This window comes from Hemitrygon akajei, chromosome 6 (assembly GCF_048418815.1).
Source record: "Hemitrygon akajei chromosome 6, sHemAka1.3, whole genome shotgun sequence".
NCBI classification, from domain to species: Eukaryota; Metazoa; Chordata; class Chondrichthyes; order Myliobatiformes; family Dasyatidae; genus Hemitrygon; species Hemitrygon akajei.
In genome coordinates this window covers 45,366,922-45,394,467 of record NC_133129.1, presented here as the reverse complement: position 1 = coordinate 45,394,467, position 27,546 = coordinate 45,366,922, and the positions used below count along the sequence as shown (strand labels likewise).

Below are 27,546 nucleotides of genomic sequence, written 5' to 3'. Positions count from 1 at the left end.
CCATGCCCTTCTCTCTGCATGTGGCATTGCATCCTGGCTGTTGGATTTCACTGTAGATCTCATCCACCCAGTCCACTGGAGCTGACTTTACACGCTCTACCCCTATCTCACTGGGGTAGGAGACTCGCTGGCTACCTTCGCCCCGGTTTAGATTGCCGGTCAAAGTGGTATACCAGGGTGTGGCCACTCTCACATGCAAACAGCTACTTGGACTTTTAAGTGAGAGCTGAATGTCCAGTGGAGACCAAAGGTAACACTCAAGATAACTGCTATAGCTTAAAATTCTTTGTAGTTCCTAACTTGGCTAAAGTAGTGAAATCGTTTCATTTGCACATCTGGCCATTTCTAGCATTTCCAAGTCAGGATGCTTGAAAACACAGGAGGCAAAACAGTTCTGAAATATCTTGCTGCTTATTTCTCAGCCACTATCAGCGACAAAGATCACTGCTTTTTGAAAACAAACACACACAAGTGATGCTATTTAAGAACTGTTTGCTCTAAGCTGCTGCAGTATCTAACATTAACATCATACACATGACTAACACTAGTTAGAAACTGTTTGGCAATAGTCTCCTGTCCCAATTAAGCGGCATAGTATCCCAAATAACTAACAGATCTAAGTGTGCGAGATATCATTGATGCTGCGTGGGATCGTTCGATGTGGAAAGCCATGATCGCCCAAGCGTGTAACGCACAAGGCACATGAAGAAGTAGTATTCCAAATAAACAAAGGGAATCCCAGCTATTTTCTCGATGAGGTATTTACTTTAAGATGGCATAAATAAGTGACTGTCCCAATTTAACTGATGGCTTAATAAACTGGAATCCATTGTATTAAGATACTAACATTAAATTCAAATACAATAGGAATTACAGGTTTCCAAGGTTAAGAAAAAGGACAATTAAAAAAAAGTTGAAATAGATATTAAACTTCAAATGAAGAGTTAGCATTATAGAAACCTGATGAGATTAATAGATTGTCTATGGTGCAGTCATATATAATTTTATGCTTTCACCCACATTATTAGAAAAGGTTTTATATCAATTTAAAATGGTAACCTTTAACAAATGACATCCTCTGGAATGAATCCCAAATAAGGGCAATTCCACTGCAAACCACCCCATTCTCCTTGTTACTGGCGAGTATGTTCATGTAAGAGATACCTAAAAAAAAAGCACAGAATATTTTTAATGTTGCAGAGGTCAATTGCAGTCTGGACTGCAGACCAGATATAAGCAATAATTTTCTTCCCCGACATTTGGTCTATTATTTGCTTAGTCCAAAAATGTCACCATTTCTCTAATTAGTTATATTTTTGAGAATGGACTTACAGAGAGGAGGGGCAGAGGGAATGTCTGTAATTGGGTTGAATCTAGGTCTTACTATGTGAAGCAGTGCTTTGGGTGCCATTTAATTAATAGCTGAATGAAGTAAATTAGAGAGAAAATGACAAACTACCATGCTGAAACTGTGAGATGCAGAACACGGCAGATGAAACAGAAGAAATACTCAAAAACTAAGGCAATATCAGTGAAGCGAGAAAGACTGAACTTATGTACAGGTGAAATCCCTTACTTCACGACTTCGCAGTTCTTGCAAAAAAAGCAGGAAAATTAGGTCACCTGAAACTCTGAAGATTAGGTACTTATGTTGAACTTCATTGGAACAGTGTAGGAAGTCAAAATCCAAGAGGTTGAAGAGCTAATATAACCGAATGACAGGAATGGGCAATTTGAAGTTAAGGGTCACTCTTCTAGACAGGATGGAGGTGTACTACAAAGTGTATAAGAGATGATGTTATGAATAACAAATAGATTATGCCGCGTTGAAAGTGCACCCGGAAGGACTGTTTGGTTTCCTAAGTAGTGGGAGAATCTGTATGCTCTCTCCATGAACAGCGGTATGCCCAGCTGCTCCTCACATGCCAGACCAGCTGGCAGGTTATTTGGCTGCTATAAATCACCCTTTAGCCAAGATACCTGACAAAAGAAAGAAGAGCTGAAGGGGATGTACGGGGGAATAAGAACGAGAGGGGATCAGGACCGTTTGCAGTCTACTACCAGCATAGCCTTTTCACTATTTCTTTCCACGCCAGTTCAAAACAACTGCCCCAGTCCCACTCCCCTGTGACCTCTCAGACAGCACAGGAGGTCAGGATCGAACCAGATGATTGTAATTCTGAGGCGGTGTCGCTCCTTTACACAGTCAGTACCAGTCAGCACCTTCCATGATACTCATTACTCACGCACCACCTACCCTCCAGGATCCCGCTTCGGCCGCCGTGTCCGGGAGTCCTCCTGGCCGACCTGCCATCCCAGCATGCATCGCGAATCGCACACCAACCTGCCCACACATTTGAGCAATTCGATCAACGGATTTCACTATAGTAAATTCTGAACGATAACATCTTACAAAGTTAAGGTTTTTGCACTGTTAGACTTTTCTATAGTCTTTTGTTAGATGTGTTTAAAAGCAACTCTGTTCGTATTATTATTTTTTGACATTCCGTCTCGTTGGTGTTCGTCGCCGCTCTTGTCCGGTGTGACGCTCCTTGACTTCCTCTACAACAACATGCTGGTCGGGTGAGGGGACCGTCTGTGCCACCGGCAACTACAACAGCTGGAAATTACAGCCTAATCGTTTATTTTTGTGTACCAAGAGTGAGAACAACAGTGCCAAGATGGTGAGTAAGATGAAGGGCGAACTGGGTCAGGACACGCGGCGCTGTAGAGTTCGGGCCGTGCTTTTCCCCAATCTGGGTGCTCTGAGGCCTTCAGTTCTTCGCTCCGAAACCTCACTTCAGTAGTAGAGTGCGAAGGCAGAACATTAGTAAATAATTAAGTTGTTCAAGATAAAATATGGAGGTAGTGTTCATGGACCATTCGGAGGAGAAAGAAACGGTTTCTGTATCGTTGAGAATGAAGGGTCCTGGCCCGGACGTTTACTATTGATTCACATCCATAGGTGTTGCCTGACCTGCTGAATCTTTCCAGCATTTTCTGTGCGTTTCTCTGTATCGTTAGGTGTCGTTCTTCAGGTTGCGGTATTTTCCCCTGTTGGTAGTAATGGGAGGAGAGTAGATCCCGGATGGTGAAAGTCCTTAGTGATGGATGCACTGTTTAATGATTAAATGTATACGAACATTATGCAAGACAACCTTTTCACTTCTGTATATATTTAAGATGAGAGAGGGAGAGGTCAAATGAGATGTGTGGGGCAAGTTTATTTACAAACCCCATTTCCAGAAAAGTTGGGATATTTTCCAAAATGCAATAAAAACAAAAATCTGTGATATGTTAATTCACGTGAACCTTTATTTAACTGACAAAAGTACAAAGAAAAGATTTAATAGTTTTACTGACCCTTAATTGTATTTTGTAAATATACACAAATTTAGAATTTGATGGCTGCAACACACTCAACAAAAGTTGGGACAGAGGCATGTTTACCATTCTGTTACATCACCTTTCCTTTTAATAACACTTTTTAATCATTTTGGAACTAAGGATACTAATTGTAGTAGATTTGCAATTGGAAATTTTGTCCATTCTTGCTTGATACAAGACTTCAGCTGCTCAACAGTCCGTGGTCTCCGTTGTCTGATTCTCCTCTTCATGATACGCCATACATTTTCAATAGGAGATAGATCTGGACTGGCAACAGGCCAGTCAAGCACACGCACTCTGTGTCTACAAAGCCATGCTGTTGTAGCCCGTGCAGAATGTGGTCTGGCATTGTCCTGCTGAAATAAGCATGGACGTCCCGGGAAGAGACGTCGCCTTGATGGCAACATTTGTCTCTCTAAAATCCTAATATACGCCTCAGAGTCAATGGTACCTTCACATACATGCAACTCACCCATGCCGTGGGCACTGATGCACCCCCATACCATCACAGATGCTGGCTTTTGCACCTTTTGCTGATAACAGTCAGGATGGTCATTTTCATCTTTGGCATGGAGAACTCGACGCCCATTTTTTCCGAAGACTAGCTGAAATGTGGACTCATCTGACCACAGCACACGGTTCCACATTCTTTCAGTCCATCTGAGATGAGCTCGGGCCCAGAGAACTTGCCGGCGTTTCTGCATAGAGTTGATGTATGGCTTCCTCCTTGCATAATACATTTTCAAGTTGCATTTCTGGATGCAGCGACCGACTGTGTTAAGTGACAATGGTTTTCCGAAGTACTCCTGAGCCCAGGTGGCTATAATTGTCACAGTAGCATGACGGTTTCTTAGGCAGTGCCGCCTGAGAGCTCAAAGATCACGCGCATTCAACGGTGGTTTCCGACCTTGCCCTTTACGCACTGAGATGTCTCTGAATTCTCTGAATCTTTTCACAATATTATGTACTGTAGATGTTGAAAGACCTACATTCTCTGCAATCTTGCATTGGGAAATGTTCCTTTTGAACTGACTAACAATTCTCTCACGAATTTTGGCACAAAGGGGTGAGCCACGACCAATTTTTGCTTGCAAAGACTGAGCCTTTGATGGACGCTACTTTTATACCCAGTCACGATACCTCACCTGCTACCAATTAGCCTGCTTAATGTTGAGTCTTCCAAACTGGTGTTACTTGCATATTCTGTGCACTTTTCAATCTTATTTTAACTCTGTCCCAACTTTTGTTGAGTGTGTTGCAGCCGTCAAATTCTAAATTTGTGTATATTTACAAAATATAATTAAGTTGGTCAGTAAAACTATTGAAAATCTTTTCTTTGTACTTTTGTCAGTTCAATAAAGGTTCACGTGAATTAACACATCACAGATTTTTGTTTTTATTGCATTTTGGAAAATATCCCAACTTTTCTGGAAAGGTGGTTTGTATATAGAGAGAGTGTGATAGGTACCTGGAATGTGTTTCCCAGGCCGACGACAGATATTTAAGAGACTATTAGATAGACATGTGAATGTTCAGAAAGTAGAGGGATATGGGCCATATATGTACATTAGCTTAATTAGGTACTAACAGCTTAATTAGTTGTGTTGAACATAGTGAGCCAAAGATCCTGTTTCTGTGCTGGACTGCTCTGTTTTTTATTGTTTTGTATGTTCAAGTCGCATTTTAAAGACCTGAATACCAGCATCGTGGCTGCATTGTAGCCCTTTGTTTTGAATTGAAGCAGAACCTGCCCCTTAGGGCTGCCTTTGTTAGTTTAGTGTTAGAAAAATCTGGCAAAGTCAATATGATTTAATGAAAGGAGAATCATAATTGACCAATGTATTTGCAGTCCTTTAAAGACATATGGGTGCTGTGGGGAAGCTAGTTTATGTTTAATACAGTGTATTTCCAGATACAATGAATTGGGTGCTGTGACAGTGAAGTGTGGTTAGGAAGTAATGTCTAAAGTGGATTGAAGTTTCGGTGGTTAATAGTTAAGTAGATCACTTTCTGATTAGCAGGATAGAAAGAGTGAGGTGTTACAGTAATTATTGCTGAAACATCAACTTTTACTATTTATAGAAATGACTTAGCTGAAGATACTTTTGCTAAGTATGCTGATGACAATAATAGGTTGGAAAATCAAATTATAAGTAGGATTTTAGGGGACTTTCAGGGATATAAGTAGAAGGCACTTGAGAATATTGATAGAGGTCTAAGTGCGTGGCACCCTGAAATTGGCTTTGTAGATGGAAAGGTTGGTGAAGGAGGCATGTGGCAATCTTGACTGCATAGGTCAGGCATTATCTTATAACTTTATAAGAAAGCTTATTAGGCCGCAATTGAGGTGTTGTGTGCATTTCTGGTCACCATTCTAAGGGAACTATGTGATTTTGCTGGAGAGAGTACAGAGAAGATTCACCAGAATGTTATCTGGATTGGAGGACTTTAGTGATGGGGAGATATTGGATAGGATGGGCATTCTTTCGCTGGAGTGAAGGTGATGTGATAAAGCATATAAAATTGAGAGTCCTTGGGTAATGATTAGATGTTCAAAATCTCTTTCCCATGACAGGGGTATCAAAAACAAGAGGGCATAGGTGAAGGTAGAGAAAGGAGTTTTAAAGGGATCCAAGAAGTACATTTACTTGCCTAGGGAGTGGTTGATATTTGGAATTTGTTGCTGTAGGAAGTGTTGGAATTGGATACAGTGACTACATTGATGAGGTATTGAGATAGGCAAGGCATAGAGGGGTTTAGGGTGCTGGTAGCAAAAAGAAAGTTTCCTTTATGGAGCTGGTTGGGCAAATGGTTAATTTCTTTGCTCTACAGCTCTATGACTATAAAACACAAAAGGATGATTTCCCAAAGAGTCAAGAATAACATGCCACCTCCAACGGGATCCCACTACCAAGCAGATCTTTCCCTCTGCCCCTCTTTCTGCTTTTTGCAGGGATCGCTCCCTACGCGACTCCCTTATCCATTCGTCCCCCCCCCATCGCTTCCCACTGATCTCCCTCCTGGCACCTATCCTTATAAGCGGAACAAGTGCTACACCTGCCCTTACTTCCTTCCTCACCACCATTCAGGGCCCCAGACAGTCCTTCCAGGTGAGGTGACACTTCACCTGTGAGTCGGCTGGTGTGGTATACTGTGTCCGGTACTCCCGGTGTGGCCTTTTATATATTAATGAGGCCCGACGCAGACTGGGAGACCGTTTCGCTGAATACCTACGCACTGTCCGCCAGAGAAAGCAGGATCTCCCAGTGGCCACACATTTTAATTCCACGTCCAATTCCCATTCTGATATGTCTATCCATGGCTTCCTCTACTGTCAAGATGAAGCCACACTCAGGTTGGAGGAACAACACCTTGTATACCGGCTGGGTAGCCTCCAACCTGATGGCATGAACATTGACTTCTCTAACTTCTGTTAATGCCCCTCCTCCCCTTCTTACCCCATCCCTGATATATTTAGTTTTTTCGCCCTTTTTTTTTCTCTTTCTGCCCATCACTCTGCCTGTTCTCCATCTCCCTCTGGTGCTCCCCTCCCTCTTTCTTTCTCCCTAGGCCACCTGTCCCATGATCCTTTCCCTTCTCCAGCTCTGTATCCCTTTTGCCAATCACCTTTCCGGCTCTCAGCTTCACCCCACCCCCTCCGGTCTTCTATCATTTCGGATTTTCCCCTCCCCCTCCTACTTTCAAATCCCTTACTGTCTTTCCTTTCAGTTAGTCCTGACGAAGGGTCTCGGCCCGAAACTTCGACAGTGCTTCTCCCTATAGATGCTGCCTGGCCTGCTGCATTCCACCAGCATTTTGTGTGTGTTGCTTGAATTTCCAGCATCTGCAGATTTCCTCATGTTTGCTTAACATGAAAACTTTTTGTTTGCACAGCCAGTGGGTAGGGCTTGCAGTGTGTTGTCAAATCTAGCAGATGAGGTAGATTCAATGATTGTTTTCAAAAGGAAGCTTAATGAAGATTCGAAAACATGACATTTGGTGGATGTTAGAATGAGGGCTTGGGAATATTTTCTATTTAAGTGGTCTTTTTTTTAAAAAAGAACTATCTTTTTTCAGTGTAACTGAATTGTAATTTTTTAAAGAAAAATCATTAGATATGAATTTAAGTGGGAGAAACAAAACGATGTACATCGGAGCCTTTTATAATTTTTCTGTGGCTCGCAGGCAACATATTAAGTATTTTCTCAGCCCAAGAAAAATAGCAACATTTCATTGTGGTTCATGTATCTCAAAAATATCACAGCAAAATATGATACTGAGTCAGAAATTTTTTTATTGTAGGTGATAAACATTTGACCATAGAAGTAGGTTTTAAGAAATAGTTAATGGAGGAAGGGGAGGTAACAATCTGATTAACTAGAACAGTACAGCACAGGAACAGGCCATTTGGCCCACAGTATTGTGCCAAGCTATTTGAATTGGTAATCAAACGCCTAACTATACTAACCTCTGTGCCTGCACAATGCCCATATTCTTTCACTTCTCTCGCATTCATGTGCCAAAAGGGATACGGAGCCCCTCCTCCCGTTGTTACCCCCATCCCTGATATATTTAGTTTTTCCCGCCTTTTTTTTTCTTTCTGCCCATCACTCTGCCTGTTCTCCATCTCCCTCTGGTGCTCCCCTCCCTCTTTCTTTCTCCATAGGCCTCCCATCCCATGATCCTTTCCCTTCTCCAGCTCTGTATCCTTTTTGCCAATCACCTTTCCGGCTCTCAGTTTCACCGCCCCCCCCCCCCCCCCCCCCCCGTCTTCTCCTATCATTTTGCATTTTCCCCTCCCCCTCCTACTTTCAAATCTCTTACTATCTTTCCTTTCAGTTCCTGACAAAGGGCCTCAGCCCGAAACGTTGACAGTGCTTCTCCCTATAGATGCTGCCTGGCCTGCTGTGTTCCACCAGCATTTTGTGTGTGTTACTTGAATTTCCAGCATCTGCAGATTTCCTCGTGTTTGCTTTTGAAGTTTGTCCAACCCCTTGTTATAACACATGTCCTCCAATTCAGGCACTATCCTGGTAAACCCCTTCTGCAACCTCTCCAAATTAGGAAGGAAACTCCAGCGAAGGCCTTGGCAGCTGAGTGTATGGAGCATTTAGAATGAAAATTAATCAACAAACCAGAATTAGAATAGTGCAAATAAATTAGGGAATTAAATGGCTCAATTAATTGATCATTTACTTATTTCATTTGAGTTTAATACAGAGGTTTCCAACCTGGAGTCCATGTACCCTTAATAGTATTGGCCCATGGCATAAAAAAGGTTAGGAACCCCTGGTTGAATGGATTACTGAGCCTAGAAATATAAAACTTTGAGGGTTTTGTTGTCTGGCAAATACCATTGTTACTTTGAGCCACAACTGTTTCTAGAGTACTGTGGATAAATTGAAGTTCTGAAAGAAAATACTGCAAAATTCTTGGGCTTGGTGTATTTGATGTAGCATATATCATGAACTGGTTTTTATTTTGGTTTACTACAGCCACAGAACGAGTATATCGAATTACATCGTAAGCGTTATGGATATCGCTTGGATTACCATGAGAGAAAAAGGAAGAAGGAAAGCCGTGAACCACATGATCGCTCACACAAAGCCAGAAAGATGATTGGTCTGAAGGCCAAACTGTACCACAAACAACGTCATTCAGAAAAAATACAGATGAAGAAAACGTGAGTGTTATGAACTGCATTTTGATAAACATCGTATAATTCACATTTTATATATGTCCAAATCAAGTTTACTGTCAGGTACTCAAGAACCTGAATGCAGAGGTGCAATGAAAAACTTGCAGCAACATTACAGGTGCAATTGCATTAGAGGCACACCATTCAGAAGAAATACTGGATGAATATAATTCAGACTGAAAAATACACAGTCTTTTGTGTTGAGAAGCATTGTGTTGTGCGCGGAAGGTCATGTCTGACAAATCTTATTGAATTTTTTGAAGATGTTACGAGGAAAGTTGACGAGGGTAAAGCAGTGGATGTTGTCTATATGGACTTCAGTAAGGCCTTTGACAAGGTTCCACATGGAAGGTTAGTTAGGAAGGTTCAATCATTGGGTATTAATATTGAAGTAGTAAAATGGATTCAACAGTGGCTGGATGGGAGATGCCAGAGAGTAGTGGTGGATAACTGTTTGTCAGGTTGGAGGCCGGTGACTAGTGGTGTGCCTCAGGGATCTGTACTGGGTCCAATGCTGTTTGTCATATACATTAATGATCTGGATGATGGGGTGGTAAATTGGATTAGTAAGTATGCAGATGATACTAAGGTAGGTGGCGTTGTGGATAATGAAGTAGGTTTTCAGAGCTTGCAGAGAGATTTAGCCCAGTTAGAAGAGTGGGCTGAAAGATGGCAGATGGAGTTTAATGCTGATAAGTGTGAGGTGCTACATTTTGGTAGGAATAATCCAAATAGGACATACATGATAAATGGTAGGGCATTGAAGATTGCAGTAGAACAGAGTGATCTAGGAATAATGGTGCATAGTTCCTGAAGGTGGAATCTCATGTGGATAAGGTGGTGAAGAAAGCTTTTGGTATGCTGGCCTTTATAAATCAGAGCATTGAGTATAGGAGTTGGGATGTAATGTTAAAATTGTACAAGGCATTGGTGAGGTCGAATTTGGAGTATTGTGTACAGTTCTTGTCACTGAATTATAGGAAAGATGTCAACAAAATAGAGAGAGTACAGAGAAGATTTACTAGAATGTTACCTGGGTTTCAGCACCTAAGTTACAGGGAAAGGTTGAAAAAGTTAGGTCTTTATTCTTTGGAGTGTAGAAGGTTGAGGGGGGACTTGATAGAGGTATTTAAAATTATGAGGGGGATAGACGTGGATAGGCTTTTTCCATTGAGAGTGGGGGAGATTCAAACAAGAGGACATGAGTTGAGAGGGGGCAAAAGTTTAGGGATAACACGAGGGGGAATTTCTTTACTCAGAGTGGTAGCTGTGTGGAACGAGCTTTCAGTAGAAGTGGTAGAGGCAGGTTCGGTATTGTCATTTAAAGTAAAATTGGATAGGTATATGAACGGGAAAGGAATGGAGGGTTATGGGCTGAGTGCGGGTCAGTGGGACTAGGTGAGAGTAAGCATTCGGCATGGACTAGAAGGGCCGAGATGGCCTGTTTCCGTGCTGTAATTGTTATATGGTTATAAGCAGTTACAGCGTTAATATGCTCAGGTAATGATTAATGTTGTGCGGGTTGGGTTAAGAACTGAGCGTTTGAAGGGAAATAGCTGTTTTTTTAACCTGATGGTGTGGGACTTCAGGCTTCTGTACTTCTTGCCCAATGATAGTTCTGAGAAGATAGCATGGCCTGGGATGATGGTGGTCCTTGATGATGGATGCTACATTTCTGAGGCAGCACCTCCTGTATACATATTACCACTGGGGGAGAGGGATGTGTTCATGAGATATTGGGCTGAGTCTCCTTAGTAATTGGGTAAATCAGTTATTAGAGAAAATATCATAAAAATATAATAATGGTAAACATTTCTCTTCATTTTACAAAAATATAATTTTAGAAGGATGTTTTCTTTAATAGACAATAGGTGCAGAAGTAGACCATTCGGCCCTTCGAGCCTGCACCGCCATTCTGAGATCATGGCTGATCATCTACTATCAATACCCGGTTCCTGCCTTGTCCCCATATCCCTTATTCCCCTATCCATAAGATACCTATCTAGCTCCTTCTTGAAAGCATCTAGAGAATTGGCCTCCACTACCTTCCGAGGCAGTGCATTCCAGACCCCCACAACTCTCTGGGAGAAGAAGTTTTTCCTTAAATCTGTCCTAAAAGACCTACCCCTTATTCTCAAACCATGCCCTCTGGTACTGGACTCTCCCAGATGCAAATAGCAAGCTTTATTACCCTGATAATATTCTCTTAAGATTTTACACTGCTGTATTTGATGTATCTTGTCCTTCTAACTTAGAAGTGATTCAAAACCTTTAAATTTATTCTTGTAACTAAACTTGTGAGCAAAATATGAATTTTACTGGATTTTCATCTCTGTAATCAAATAGGAAAGAAACTAGTTCTGCAAGGGAAGTGTAAAAATAATTGGCATGAAAGCTTTTTTTAACAGCAAGCTGCTGATGCTTTTTGCTTGAGGTGAGAGACTAGCTTTGCCTCAGAAACATAGCATCTATTATCAAAGACCCCCATAGGAAAATGGCATGTTTGTTGTGTTAATATTCATGTACATAGTTTATTTTCTTGTTTGTTTTAAATAAAAAGAAGTCATTGAGTCTTTGGAGCAACTCAATTCCCCTACTTCTCTATAATCTATTTTCTGTCATGATTCTTCTATTACACACTGTCACTAGGGGTACTTTACAGTAGCCAACTAACCTTTCAAATAGCATATTTTTGGAATTTAAGGGAAACCAGATAACCTGGAGGATCTTGTATGCTCTCGAAGAGAACATGCAAGCTCCACATGGGAACGCTGGAGATCAGGATTAAACCCAGATGTGAGTTAGCAACTCAACCTTCTGTGTCACTATGCTGCCATACTCAGCTAGATGAGACAAATAGGTTAAATTCGATGCACGGTCTCTTAGTTGAGAATTGCCTAATGTTTCTGTTAGACTTCTCTGGTACTTAGTAGGAAAGCATTATTGTGTATTGATATAACATTACAACCATGTTGTCTTTTTTTTGTTATTGTTGAGGAAAGATTCTCCTCAACATTTTTTGGCACCTTGAGGCCATATAAGTGTTTTTCTCATGAAACTCACATTGGTCTTTGGCAAGGGAAAGCCTTTGCCAAGAAATGTTTTTTTTAATGCAGTGTGTTTCATTTTAAACATGTATTTTATATCTGCAGCATTAAAATGCATGAACAGAGAAAAACGAAACAGAAGGATGATGAGAAAACACCAAAGGGGGCTGTACCAGCTTATCTGCTCGACAGAGAAGGACAATCGCGTGCTAAAGTCTTGTCCAATATGATCAAACAGAAAAGAAAAGAGAAAGCTGTGAGTGAAGGCTGTTCTGTATCTTTGACACAGATCCTTAAATATGTGGAAAATTGTCACTGATTACGTGTAAAATAACTGAATATCTGAATGACAACATTTCAGTCTTTTGTTATTGTGATCACCGCTCCCTGGCCTTTGGCATTATCAGGGAAAAGGATAGAATCAGAGAGGACAGGAAAATTTTTAATTGGGGAAGGGCAAATTATGAGGCTATAAGGCTAGAACTTGCAGGTGTGAATTGGGATGATGTTTTTGCAGGGAAATGTACTATGGACATGTGGTCGATGTTTAACAATCTCTTGCAGGATGTTAGGGATAAATTTGTTCCGGTGAGGAAGATAAAGTATGGTAGGGTGAAGGAACCATGGGTGACAAGTGAGGTGGAAAATCTAGTCAGGTGGAAGAAGGCAGCATACATGAGGTTTAGGAAGCAAGGATCAGATGGGTTTATTGAGGAATATAGGGTAGCAAGAAAGGAGCTTAAGAAGGGGCTGAGAAGAGCAAGAAGGGGGCATGAGAAGGCCTTGGCGAGTAGGGTAAAGGAAAACTCCAAGGCATTCTTCAATCATGTGAAGAACAAAAGGATGACAGGAGTGAAGGTAGGACCGATTAGAGATAAAAGTGGGAAGATGTGCCTGGAGGCTTTGGAAGTAAGCGAGGTCCTCAATGAATACTTCTCTTCGGTATTCACCAATGAGAGGGAACTTGATGACGGTGAGGACAATATGAGTGAGGTTGAAGTTCTGGAGCACGTTGATATTAAGGGAGAGGAGGTGTTGGAGTTGTTAAAATACATTAGGATGGATAAGTCTCCGGGGCCTGATGGAATATTCTCCAGGCATCTCCATGAGGCAAGGGAAGAGATTGCTGAGCCTCTGGCTAGGATCTTTATGTCCTCATTATCCACGGGAATGGTACTGGAGGATTGGAGGGAGGCGAATGTTGTCCCCTTGTTCAAAAAAGGTAGTAGGTATAGTCCGGGTAATTATAGACCAGTGAGCCTTACATCTGTGGTGGGAAAGCTGTTGGAAAAGATTCTTAGAGGTAGGATCTATGGGCATATAGAGAATCATGGTCTGATCAGGGACAGTCAGCATGGCTTTGTGAAGGGCAGATCGTGTCTAACAAGCCTGATAGAGTTCTTTGAGGAGGTGGCCAGGCATATAGATGAGGGTAGTGCAGTGGATGTGATCTACCTGGATTTTGGTAAGACATTTGACAAGGTTCCACACGGTAGGCTTATTCAGAAAGTCAGAAGGCATGGGATCCAGGGAAGTTTGGCCAGGTGGATTCAGAATTGGCTTGCCTACAGAAGGCAGAGGGTCATGGTGGAGGGAGTACATTCAGATTGGAGGGTTGTGACTAGTGGTGTCCCACAAGGATCTGTTCTGGGACCTCTACTTTTTGTGATTTTAATTAACGACCTGGATGTGGGGGTAGAAGGGTGGGTTGGCAAGTTTGCAGATGACACAAAGGTCATGGTGGTGTAGATAGTGTAGAGGATTGTCGAAGATTGCAGAGAGACATTGAAAGGATGCAGAAGTGGGCTGAGAAGTGGCAGATGGAGTTCAACCTGGAGAAGTGTGAGGAGGTACACTTTGGAAGGACAAACTCCAAGGCAGAGTACAAACTAAATGGCAGGATACTTGGTAGTGTGGAGGAGCAGAGGGATCTGGGGGTACATGTCCACAGATCCCTGAAAGTTGCCTCACAGGTGATAGGGTAGTTAAGAAAGCTTATGGGGTATTAGCTTTCATAAGTCGAGGGATAGAATTTAAGAGACGCAATGTAATGATGCAGCTCTATAAAACTCTGGTTAGGCCACACTTGGGAGTACTGTGTCCAGTTCTGGTCACCTCACTATAGGAAGGATGTGGAAGCATTGGAAAGGGTACAGAGGAGATTTACCAGGATGCTGCCTGGTTCAGAGAGTATGGATTATGATCAGAGATTAAGGGAGCTAGGGCTTTACTCTTTGGAGAGAAGGAGGATGAGAGGAGACATGACAGAGGTGTACAAGATATTAAGAGGAATAGATAGAGTGGACCTTCAGCACCTCTTCCCCAGGGCACCAGTGCTCAGTACAGAGGAGATTTACCAGGATGCTGCCTGGTTCAGAGAGTATGGATTATGATCAGAGATTAAGGGAGCTAGGGCTTTACTCTTTGGAGAGAAGGAGGATGAGAGGAGACATGACAGAGGTGTACAAGATATTAAGAGGAATAGATAGAGTGGACCTTCAGCACCTCTTCCCCAGGGCACCAGTGCTCAGTACAAGAGGACATGGCTTTAAGGTAAGGGGAGGGAAGTTCAAGGGGGATATTAGAGGAAGGTTTTTCACTCAGAGAGTGGTTGGTGCGTGGAATGCACTGCCTGAGTCAGTGGTGGAGGCAGATACACTAGTGAAGTTTAAGAGACTACTAGACAGGTATATGGAGGAATTTAAGGTGGGGGGTTATATGGGAGGCAGGGTTTGAGGGTCGGCACAACATTGTGGGTCGAAGGGCCGGTAATGTGCTGTACTATTCTATGTTCTATTGTGCCCACCTGTTTGTGAATGTGCTTACTCATGTCACTAAATCTGTTCTGGATCATAGAATTATACAAATGGTCCCTTTTGGCCTACCTGTCTATGCCAGCCATGATGCTTGTCTGTTAATCCTATTCACCCACATTGGGACCCATATCCCTCAGCCATTTCCATTCTATTTACCTGTCCAGACAATTGTTAAAGATTGTAATTGAATGAAATCTTTATTACATTTGATTATGATTACATAGTGAAATATGATTACATTTCATTCTGTCATAACAATGAAACAAGTTTTTAACATGTTACATTATGTAAATTATTCCTTGATAGGGCAAATGGGAAGTACCTTTACCAAAAGTCCGTGCACAAGGTGAAACTGAAGTTCTTAAAGTTATTCGCACTGGTAAAAGGAGGAAGAAAGCTTGGAAGAGAATGGTTACTAAAGTCTGTTTTGTTGGAGATGGATTCACTCGGAAACCACCCAAGTATGAACGATTCATCAGACCTATGGTGAGTTAATCAAACATAGGAACCAGAAGCAAAGGTGGGCTGTAAGACTCCTTAAGTATTCATGGAAGCTGTGTATTTTCAATTTGTACAAATTGTAAAATTAGCTTCAGTTAAAAGGTTGGTTGGAATGAACATTAAAACTACAAAGAGCTAAGGATAGTGAAGAATGATACCCTAGGTAGAAAAGGAAATAAATCAATTTTGTTTCGGATTCCAGGACAGTTGAAGAAGTGCACCTACTGGTACATGAACCTACAAAGACAGCAAAAGTAATTCTAAAAGCCAGTCAAGAAAGAATTAATCAGTTTAATCCTACCTTTCAGCACTATTTTTTGATCCAGTAAGCATCCACTAAAATGTGACAAGGGTTTCTCCAAAGCACCTTCTCGGCAGTGAGTTCCAGAATTTTTCAGCTTCACTACCCCTTGATCCTTTCATTAATGATTTAAAATGTGATGCTGGAATTTGTCAATAGGCCAGAACTAGAGTATTGTGTACACTTTTGGTTACCCTATGATAGGAAGGGCTTTCTTTGTTAAGCTGGAAGGAGTGTAAAGAAGATTTACAAGAATATTGCCAGGACTTGAGGGTTTGAGTTATCAGGAGAGGTTGGGCAGGTTAACCATTGGAGCATAGGAAACTGAGGGGTGACCTTATAGAAGTGTATAAAATCATGAGTGGCAAAAGAGCGAAAACACAATCTTCCAAAGGAAAGGGAATCAAAAGCCAGAAGGTATAGCTTTGAGGGGAAAGCTTTTAAAGGGTCTGAGGGGCAACATGTTTACACAGAGGATGATGCATGTTTGGATCAAGCTGGTGGAGGGTGCAGTTAAGGCAGGTACAATAGAAATAACATTTAAAAGGCACTTGCACAGAATGGGGAAAGGTTAGAGAGACATGGACAAATATGGTAGAGGTGTGGTGGGGTAAACATGATAGGGGCATTCAAGAGGCTCAGAGACAAGCACATGAATGTGCTGTAAATATTGGGATATGGATGTTAGGTAAGCAAAGGGATTAGTTTAATTTTGATTACTTAGCACAGTATTTTAGGCCAAAAGGCTTGTTCCTGTGCTGTTCTGTTGAATGTTCTATATTACAATTTAAATGTGGCTCTGTAAGAGAGTGAAAAATTATTTTTTCTTTAGGGTTTACGTTTTAAGAAGGCACATGTTACACATCCAGAGCTGAAGGCCACCTTTTGTTTGCCTATACTTGGTGTCAAGAAGAACCCATCTTCACCGTTATATACAACATTAGGTAAGCCATCAAATGGAAATGTATAAACTCTGTCCCATAGACAACTGTAATACAAATAATGTTTTTTATATTGTGTCCCTCTAAACTTGTTTCCAGTTCGTCAGTTTTAAAATCAGAGAAGTCTGCAATTCAGTAACTTGTGTGTCCTATGTAAAGATTTAAGTCTAATGTAAACATGTTCTTTTTCAATATTTTAAATTGTTTTGTTATAGGTTAATAGCCTGTGAGCATTGTTATGATTTTGATTTTAATTGACTCCAGTATCCATTTTAAAAGGTTTATTTGTAAATTCCACAATCAATATATGAATTCACTTCTGATACAAAAGTGGTACCAATTGAAATAATTTTTGAAAGATGATTGCATGGTATCCATATTGTCAGTAAGAAACAAACAATAATGGGTTGATTCTGAAACACAGGCCATATTTTTTGACCGTTCCCCATATTCTTGTTCTCGTAGCATCAACTGATCTTGTGTGTACTCAATACCTGAATATCCGCAACACCTTTGGGCAGAGAATTTTAATGATTCATAACCCTCCAATTCCATGAGTGCTAGATTTTAGATTAGTCTTCCCAAGAGCTCAGTTGAATTTGTGAAATGTGATTTCTGTTGCATGTTTCTTCGTAATTTTTTTTTCATCAACACTATACACTATACCAATTGGCAAAATGCTACCTACTCCAGCATTTTGCTAATTATTGATGTCAGATTAACTGATCCCTTTTTTCGATTTCAGTATTACAATTTGCTCTCTTTCAGACCGCAATAATTTATGGATTCTCAATGTAGCCAGTATTTTCATAAATAAATATTTTTATTTTAATAATTTTTTCTATACCTGGAGTGCAGACAGTAAGGTCGAAGACGTTTGTTGACATTTTATCCCTTCCGTACCAGATGCAGCGATTCAGATCAATGGGTTTACTATACACCATCAGGATAGATCTATAGAGTTTCTCAAAAGCAAAGCTGGAGGAGTATGCCTTATGATCAACTTTTCTTGGTGCACAAATAGATCAGTGCTGTCCTGATTCTGCTCACCAGACCTGGAATATCTAACAGTAAAGTGTTGTTCTTTTTACCTACCACGGGAGTTCTCTGGGTTCATTCTGGTAGCAGTTTACATTCCACCTCAGGCCAATGTCAAGCAGGCATTAGATGAGCTGAGCAATGGGATCAACGCGCACAAAACAGCGCACCCTAATGCCTTCACCATCGTTTTGGGAGATTTTAACCAGGCCAATCTGAACAAATCACTAAGCAATTACCATCAACAGGTCAGTTGCAGTACCAGAGGAAACAACACATTGGACCATTACACCACCATCAAGAATGCCTACCGTGCTATTCCACATCCTCACTTCGGGAAGTCTGATCACCTAGCTGTACTTCTACTCCCTGAGTATAGGCAGAGACTGAAGACTGCAGCACCAGCAGTGAGGATCAAGAAGGTTTGGACAAAGGAAGCACAGGTGCGCTTACAGAACTGCTTTTAATCAGTGGACTAGACTGCATTCAAGGATTCATCTTTGAATCTGGATGAGTATACTGCGCTTGTTACCCACTTCATTAAAGCCTGTGTGGATGAGTGCGTGCCTACAAAATCTTACTGTACATCCCCAAACCAAAAGCCATGGATGAACCAGGAGGGGTGTCATCTGCTGAAGGCTAGATCTGTGGTATTCAAGTCTGGCAATCCAGGCCTGTACCAGAAAACCAGGTATGATTTGTGGAGGGCTATTTCATGGGCGAAGAGACAATTTCGAACAAGGTTGGAGGCGATAGCAGATGCACTGCAACTCTGGCAGGGTCTGCAAGACATTACTTCCTACAAAGCGAAACCCAATAGTATGAATGCCAGCGATGCTTCACTACCAGACGAACTCAACGCCTTCTATGCAGGCTTTGAAAGGGAGATCACAACTACAGCTGTGAAGATCCCTGCTGCATCTGAGGATCCTGTGATCTCCATCTCAGAGGCCGATGTTAGACTGTCTAAAGAGTGAACCCTCAAAAGGCATAAGGTCCCGATGGAGTACCTGGTAAGGCTCTGAAAACCCATGCCAACCAACTAGCGGGAGTATTCAAGGACATTTTCAATGTCTCACAGCTACGGGCAGAAGTTCCTACTTGCTTCAAAAAGGCAACAATCATACTAGTGCCTAAGAAGAATAATGTGAGCTGCCTTAATGACTATCGCCTGGTAGCACTCACATCGACAGTGATGAAATGCTTTGAGAGGTTGGTTATGACTAGACTGAACTCCTGCCTCAGCAAGGACCTGAACCCATTGCAATTTTCCTATCGCCAAAATAGGTCAATGGCAGACACAATGTCAATGGCTCTCCACACGGCTTTAGACCACCTAGACAACACAAACACCTATGTCAGGATGCTGTTCATTGACTATTAGCTCAGCATTTAATACCATCATTCCCACAATCCTGATTGAGAAGTTGCAGAACTTGAGCCTCTTTACCTCCCTCTGCAATTGGATCCTCGACCAGAAGACCACAATCTGTGTGGATTGGTGATAACATATCTGCCTCGCTGACGATTAACACTGGCGCACCTCAGGGATGCGTGCTTAACCCACTGCTCTACTCTGTGTATACACATGACTGTGGCTAGGCTTAGCTCAAATACCATCTATAAATTTGCTGACAATTGTTGGTAGAATTTCAGGTGGTGACAAGAGAGTGTACAGGAGTGAGATATGCCAACTAGTGGAATGGTGCTGCAGCAACAACCTGGCATGCAACATCAATAAGACAAAAGAGCTTATTGTGGACTTCAGGAAGGGTAAGACGAAGGAGCACATACCAATCCTCATAGAGGGATCAGAAGTGGAGAGAGTGAGCAGCTTCAAGTTCCTCGGTGTCAAGATCTCTGAGGATCTAACCTAGTCCCAACAATGTTATAAAGAAGGCAAGACAGTGGTTATATTTTATTGAGAGTTTGAAGAGTTTAGGCATGTGAACAAATACACACAAAAACTTCTATAGTTGTACCGTGGAGAGCATTCTGACAGGCTGCATCACTGTCTGGTAGGAAGGGCTACTGCACAGAACTGAAAGAAGCTGCCCAAGGTTGTATATCTAGTCAGCTCCATCTTGGGTACTAGCCTACAAAGTACCCAGGACATCTTTAGGGGGCGGTGTCTCAGAAAGGCAGCGTCCATTATTAAGGACCTCCAGCACCCAGGGCATGCCCTTTTCGCACTGTTACTGTCAGGTATAAGATACAAAAGCCTAAAGGCATGCACACGGTGATTCAGGAACAGCTTCTTCCCCTCTGCCATCCGATTCCTAAATTAACATTGAAGCTTTGGACACTACCTCATTTTTCTAATATACAGTATTTCTGTTTTTGCACATTTTTTAAAAACTATTCAATACTGGTTTTCCCCCGCTGTCCAAAAGTAGAGTGTTCTTATGAAACCTTTCGTAAGCCAAAGTGTCGTAAAGCGAAGAAGCAATTACCATTAATTTATATGGGAAAAATTTTTGAGCGTTCCCAGACCCAAAAAATTAACCTACCAAGTCATACCAAAAAGCACATAAAACTGAAAATATCAATAACATATAGCAAAGCAGGAATGATATGATAAATACATAGCCTATATAAAGTAGAAATAATGTATGTACAGTGTAGTTTCACTTCTCAGGAAAATTTAGCCAAAACCAATTTGTAGAAAAAAATTGGCATGTACACACATGCGCACACACCTGACCGCGCAAGACTTCACGGTCTTTTACAGGGTAAACATAAGTTTAAAGTGGGCGCCCTTTTTTGTAAAAGCGAAAATCCTCTGGATTTATTTTGGTTAGCGAAAACAGGTATTAATGTAAGTGTTTTGTAAAAGCAAAGCGGTGTAAAGCGAACTTCTGTAAAGCGGGGTCACCTGTATATGTTATTGATTTACTTGTTTATTATTTTTTTCTCTGCTAGATTATGTATTGCATTGACTGCTGCTGCTAGGTTAACAAATTTCGTGTCACATGCCGGTGATAGTAAACCTGATTCTGAATCTTTAATTTCCCGAGTGCTTTACTAACAATTAAATTCCTCACAGTCATTTGGTTAAACATTTTTTGTAATTTATACCAGTGAAGAGGAATTTAAAACATTTGTTATACTTCATCACTTTTTAATTCCACTTTTAGTTTTAAACTGACTATCTCGTAAGGGTTTCAAATTTATTCTTTCTCCTGTATTCCTTTTTAGTTATAAAAGCTTTTAAAAATTTCATTCCGTTCTGAAGAAGGGTCATTGGCCCAAAACATGGACTTGTTTCTATTTCCACAGCTGCTACTTGGCAGGCTGAGTTCTGTAGAATTTCTGTTTTGGCTTATTTCTTTTTTTTCTAAAAAAAACAAAGACATAAACACCAGCCTAATCACTCTTGGATATGAACTACTGGACGGCAAGTCACAGTGCCGAGGCACCCAGTTTATTTCTTACTAGTTCTTCAACTGTTGCTGCTTCCTCGTCCTTGTTCTTCTGGTTATAATTCTCTGATAGTGTAATATTTTATTAATATATTTTGCAACAGAATTTTTGTCATGAAATATTTATTTTCAATGCAAAATAATTTAAGAATTATTAGATATTTCTCTATATTAATGTGATTATTATATATAAGCATATATCGTAATCTGACTTTACATATTTTTCTTGGTAATTCAACCTTGGAATATTTGTAATTGTCTTTTTTGAGGATTCTATTTTTGTGACTGAATTGTATACTGCTCAAATTGAATGTAAAATTTTATGTTATGATCATTTTCCTCTTAAGGATTTCTCAGTATGGACTTACTGCTTAAAACTGTCTTGTAATTCACGACCAGCCCATTTCTCTAATTTGATTCATGCCTGAAGTCTGCAGACTTTGATTCTGATCAGCTTTGATTACTACTTTTGATTATATCAATATAATTGTTATGCATTCTTTAGCCACTAGTAAGTTTTTCTTATGCCTTTGATCAAGCTTCACCAGTGAATGAAATTACCCCACACCCGAGTCACAAAATTATTTTATCTTTTATATTTTATTTCATTTTCAATTATGCCTTTTGTTGTTTTTTTTCCAGGATCACTCCTCAAATGACCTTATACCATCCTTCATTACTGGGCTACTTTGTCTTTTTTTTGCCTAAAATATTAAGTACCCTGGAATATCTAATTATAATTACCATACCTGGTCATCAGACTAATGATTCTGTAATGGCATTAGATCAGATCCATTGACCTTTATTTGTCTAACAGATTTTATTTAATTCTGTATACTGATAGCACTGTGGTTAACTTCTAACCTGTATTTGATGGGTTTATCTTTTAATTTCTTAAATTTTTAAAAATTACCAATTCTTTAAAAAAATTCTTTGAACACTTGTAATTCCTTAGTCTTGTGATCCTTGCCACATCCAGCTATGTCTGAGGAAGAGTATGCCCAGTGCCACAGCAATCCCAACCATTGCTTCCTTCATCAACAAAGGATACAAGATTTTGTGATGTGCTACTTTTCTTTACATCATATTCTGTCAATAACCTTATCTATTCCACTGTCTAAAATAACAAACAATTCAGGTGGACCTATCTTTAAACATGATGCGTCTTTAAACACGCAGTTTGAACAACTGTACAGAATTCTGAATCCAGGTTTTTTGAGGAAATTACGAGTAGGGTAGACCAAGGAGATGCAGTAGATGTGGTGTACTTAGATTTTCAGAAGGCTTTTGACAAGGTACCATACATGACGCTGCTTAGCAAGATAAGAGCCTATGGGATTACAGGGAAGTTATTAGCATAGGTGGAGCATTGGCTGGTCGACAGAAAACAGAGAGTGGGAATAAAGGGATCCTATTCTGGCTGGCTGCTGGTTACCAGTGAAGTTCCACAGGGGTTGGTGTTGGGACTGCTGCTTTTTATGATGTATGTCAATGATTTGGACTATGGGATTAATGGATTTGTGGCTGAATTTTCCATTGATACAAAGATAGGTGGAGGAGCAGATCGTGTTGAGGAAGCAGAGAGACTCAGATAGTTTAGGGGAATGGGCAAAAGAAGTGGCAAATGAAATACAGTGTTGGAAAGTGTATGGTCATGTACTTTGGTGGAAGAAATAAATAGGCAGACTATTATTTAGATTGGGAAAGAATTCAAAATGCAGAGATGCAAAGGGATTTAGGAGTCCTTGCGCAGGATGTCCTGCAGGTTAATCTCCAGGTTGAGTCGTTGGTGAAGAAGGCAAATGCAATGTTGGCATTCATGTCTAGAGGTATAAAATATAAGAGCAGAGATGTGATGTTGAGGCTCTGGAGACCACACAGAGTATTGTGTGCAGTTTTGGGTTCCTTATTTTAGAAAGGATATACTGACTTTGAAGAGGGTTCAGAGAAGGTTCACGAGAATGATTCCAGGAATGAAAGGGTTACTGTATGAGGAATGTCTAGCAGCTGTTGGGCTGTATTCCCTGGAGTTCAGAAGAATGAGGGGGGATCTCATAGAAACATTTTGAATGTTAAAAGGCCTGAACAGATTAGATATGGCAAAGTTATTTCCTATAGTAGGGGAGTCTAGGACAAGAGGACACAACTTCAGGATTGAAGGACATCCATTTAGAACAGAAGTGCAGAGAAATTACTTTAGTCAGGGGGTGGTAAATCTATGGAATTTGTTGCCAGGAGCAGCTGTGGAGGCCAGTCATTGGGTGCATTTAGGCAGTGGTAGATAGGTTCTTGATTGGACATGGCACCAAAGGTTATGGGGAGAAGGCAGGGGAGTGGGGATGACTGGAAGAATTGGATCAGCCCATGATTGAATGGTGGAGCAGATTTGATAGGCCAAATGAGCTACTTGTGCTCCTATATCTTACGGTCTAAAGTTCCTTAACCCAAAATGCTGGAGGAACTCAGCAGGTCAGGCAGTTGACACCTTGGGCCGAGACCCTTCATCAGAACTGCAAAGGAAGGGGTGGACACCAGAATAAGGTGGTGGAGAGAAGGAGAGCAAACGAGGTTATAGCTGACGCCAAGTGAGTGGGGGTGGGATGTTGAGATGAGAAGGAATGGGTGGAAAAAGTAAAGGGCTGGAAGAGAAAGAATGTGACGGGATCTGTATTGTATAACTTGTGTATTATGCTTTATTCAGTTTTAAATTATTCAGCTGTTAAATAAAGTAAGTTGTGAATTCCTTTTCCCTATTAATTTAAAATTACTGCCTATCTTGGGAGTGCAGTTAAGGAGCTAGTCAGGTACGTGTCATTGTTTTATTTTAACTTCAGAATAGTACTTTTATATCCCTGCTCTATCCTCTACTAAACACTCTAACATATTCTCTCACCCTGCCCATCCCCTCTCTCCAAACTTTGGCCAGCTCTCTTTCTTAACAATGACCACTTAACCTGTCAGTCCTTGAACTTTGGGAGGAAACTGGAGCATCCAGAGGAAATCCACTTGTTCATGGGGAGAACGTACAAACTCTTTACAGGCGGACGCAGGAATTAAACCCAGGTCACCTATACTATAAAGTGTTGTGCTGACCCAACACTTCACTCCACTGAAATACATCTGCCTTTAGCTTCGCCTTCACAAATTACAGGGTGAAGACATAATCTTTATTCTTGGAAAGTCCTTCCTCGTGTTTAGAATCCGAATACAATGTGCACTGATAATATCTGTAGTTTACTTTGTAAAGTCTGTCTTCAAGCACTAAGTCAATATGTACTACTTTGTAGGTGTTATTACTAAAGGAACTGTCATTGAAGTGAACGTAAGTGAACTTGGCTTAGTCACACAAGGTGGAAAAGTTGTCTGGGGTGAGTCACACATCTGTTTTTCACTGGAACCTTAGATTTGTGGTGATTTTTTTTTTTGGAGCCCACTAATCACTAATAAATTGTAATAGTCCAAATTTAATTATCAGTGGTATACTTGCAAGTGGCCTAAGTAGATAAATTTAATCCTTACCAGGCAATATTTTGAAGCAAATAATTTTCAATTTAGACTGTTATTAAGTCTCATGGATTTCCATCTGCTTTGTTGAGTTTTCAAAGTAAATTTGTGTATGTACACTCATAATTGTGTTCTCCCTTCTCCGTTTTGCCAAATAATTTCAAATTATATAGAAAAAATAAAGGCAGATTGAGTAAAGGAAATATACTTCATTGACCTTGCATAGTTCTCACCTATGGTTTGTCCATCCATTTTGTCTGTGCCTGCAACTTTTCTAACATTAATTTTAGGTTTCTCATGGGAGTAGATCTATGCTAATACATCCTCTTAAGTATATATTATATAATATTGCAGCAGATTTTGTACTACCTTTATATCTAATATGTTACACACTTAGGGTGGTGTTTTATAAAGATTTGTTATGCATTGAACCCAAGTGTGCAGCATTATATCTGGTAGTTTTGCATATGCTTTTTCTAACTTCCAGATTCTCTATTGCTAAAGCTTTAGTAACATGAACAACCAGTATATCATAGAATATACACTGAAACCATTGCTCATGTAAAGTAATGGGGAATTATTATTGAAACTCAATACAATATTTCCAGATTAACTTAATGGATGTGCATACAAGGGTCTTTAAGACTGAGGAAATGTGGACCACATTTTATAATTTTACGGTAAATGTAAAATTACTCAGACAGCTCCTTAAAAAGGATTTTTGTAAACTGAATAATTTATGATGTACTATGTTTAAGAAAGTGTGTACACAAGTTGACTGACTGTTTTCTCCTTTCCCTTCAGGTAAATATGCACAAGTAACAAATAATCCTGAAAATGATGGCTGCATTAATGCTGTTCTTCTCGTTTAAATTATCATCTTATAGACCGTGGCATGGACGTTAAACAGACTTAATTATTCAAGTCTGGTTGCAAAAGTACTGTTTTGAACACCAAACCATTCAAAACAAAATTAACTATATTTGTTCTTTGAACAATCCAGGGAAAAATAAAGCAGCATTTCAATAAATCTTGTCTTTGTTTTTTTTCCCATCCTTTGAATCTTCTTTAATAAAGATTAATGGAGAATAAACAGAACAGGCTGACATCGTCCCAGTATTGATGAGTTTAGCAGGCTTCTGAAATTATTAACAGGAAAACTGCATATTTCAGGATCCAAATTCAGTATAGTTGAGGATTGTAACATTGCTGATGTCTGTGATGTCTATCTGGTGAGATTTTAAATTGAATTGCCTGTTCCCATGGCATCATCTGGAAAAAAACTACACAGTTTTTAGTCAATGTCCTATTGAGAAACATATCATGAAAAAAAACAAATTGGCCAGTCATTTTCAGCTGTTCTCCTATGTGATTCAATTTCTAAAGCATTTTATTTGTTACAAGCCCTTTTGCTACACTTGCTTATACAGGGGATTCTGGTCAATACATTTTGGCCCAACTAAGTGGCTGCCCCAGGTAGCTTTTATGGAAATAATTAAAGGTATAAAAAATAAACTTTGAAACACAAAACAAATTAGAACACTATCAATACTTCCACAGTATTATAAAACTGTATATTAACTTCTAAATAGTTATTGACAGAGAAATTCATCCAGTGTATGCTGCCACATCCTTTTCACTGTAAATGAACAAAGTCAGTGCAAGACACCTAGTGCAGATAACACGCTGTTTTCATGCAATGATTGCATCTTCCAAATCTACATTTTCATTTTAACATTCAAAATGATTGTCGATAACATTAAGTCTTCATAGTTCTTAACCTGAAGTAGTGGAATCATTTCATTTTCACTCCTGGCCATTTCTGGAGTTAACCAAGCCTGAAATCTTAACTACCATGAGCAAAGCAGTTCTGAATTGTCTTACTGCTTATTTCTCACCAGTTGTCAGTGTCGAAAGTCACTGCTTTTTGAACACAAAGGTATACAACACACTATTTAAAAACTGTTTGAAGCATGGTGTAGTATCTAATAGCCACACGTGCATGCCACTGATGCTAGTTAGAAATTGTTGGCGGGTTTGCTGGTGACGTCATCGTCGAGAATGGCAGCTTAAGTCACGAGCTCCTCCGGAAAAATGCGTATTAAACCCCGTTAACCCATCAAATACAATATTTTTCAAAAAATATTTGAACTGAAAAGAGGGGCAAGAATGGGGAAAAGGAATGGAAATTAAAAAAGCGACACTGCGGAGCCTGCGTCCGAGAGGAGTGCAGCGAGCGGCTCTCCTACCCGACCGCGTGCTAGCAAGGTGGACGCTGGGCCTCGTTCAGGCAAAGTGGCGAATATCTTTGAAATCCTGAAAGAATGGAGTTCCAGAAAGATATAAAACAGCAGCTCCGCGATATTAAGTCAGAGCTCACCAGCGTCAATCAAAAAATAGTGGTGACAGAGACTCGAATTGAGAAGGTGGAAGATCACGTTCAAAACGTGGAACAGATACTGAGTAAGACAATAAAAATATTACATCTGTTACAAATGAGGAGCAACTCTGATGGGCAGAAGGGTGCAAAGTCGCCCCCCCCTTTTTGAGAATCGCAAAATCGCTACTATTTCGAGTCTGATACCAAGGAAATGAGAGGGACAATGCAGAGATACACAAAAGTGGAATGTCTCCTAAGAAAAGCAGAACGGAACCACTGATTACTGCTATTGTCTCTTGGAGAAGGATTGTGTATTGAGTACTGTTCTATTCATTGAAACCCCTCGGGGCAACCAGAGTGGTCTGGTTGATGGGTTGCATCATCCCAACCTGATTGACACCTGAGACCCCGTGAGTGGGGATAAAAGTAAGGTCTGGGGAACACCCCTCAGACACACCAGGAGAGACGCTATGAGACCGGTGGGGGCTTGTGTGTGTGTCCACCCTTGCCT

General features: G+C 40.5%; 3 protein-coding genes across 5 annotated transcripts in view; 1 reads left to right on the top strand and 2 right to left on the bottom strand.

Moving 5' to 3' along the window:
- gfm2 (GTP dependent ribosome recycling factor mitochondrial 2) overlaps positions 1 to 2,386 on the bottom strand; it is a 52,282-nt gene extending 49,896 nt beyond the window's left edge. The window contains exons 1-2 of one of the 3 annotated variants that reach the window (XM_073048295.1): positions 2,062 to 2,386; positions 1,060 to 1,164 (exon numbers count right to left, since the gene is read on the bottom strand). In XM_073048295.1, coding sequence (XP_072904396.1) covers positions 1,060 to 1,125 — 66 coding nt within the window. In that variant the 5' untranslated portion in view covers positions 1,126 to 1,164; positions 2,062 to 2,386. Of the gene's footprint in view, positions 1 to 1,059; positions 1,167 to 2,061 lie in introns of all 3 variants that reach the window. The other 2 variants (XM_073048293.1, XM_073048294.1) reach the window with 2 other exon arrangements.
- A 139-nt stretch (positions 2,387 to 2,525) lies between these two features.
- On the top strand, positions 2,526 to 25,685 carry nsa2 (NSA2 ribosome biogenesis homolog (S. cerevisiae)). The gene is made up of 7 exons (XM_073048296.1): positions 2,526 to 2,684; positions 8,883 to 9,070; positions 12,238 to 12,388; positions 15,255 to 15,434; positions 16,583 to 16,694; positions 24,439 to 24,519; positions 25,460 to 25,685. The coding sequence occupies exons 1-7, from the start codon at positions 2,682 to 2,684 to the stop codon at positions 25,525 to 25,527; spliced, it is 783 nt and encodes a 260-aa protein (XP_072904397.1). The 5' UTR covers positions 2,526 to 2,681; the 3' UTR covers positions 25,528 to 25,685.
- LOC140729027 (soluble lamin-associated protein of 75 kDa-like) overlaps positions 25,679 to 27,546 on the bottom strand; it is a 111,675-nt gene continuing 109,807 nt past the window's right edge. The window contains exon 15 of the transcript XR_012099235.1: positions 25,679 to 25,927. The gene's annotated coding sequence lies outside the window, so the exon portion shown is untranslated. The remainder of the gene's footprint in view (positions 25,928 to 27,546) is intronic.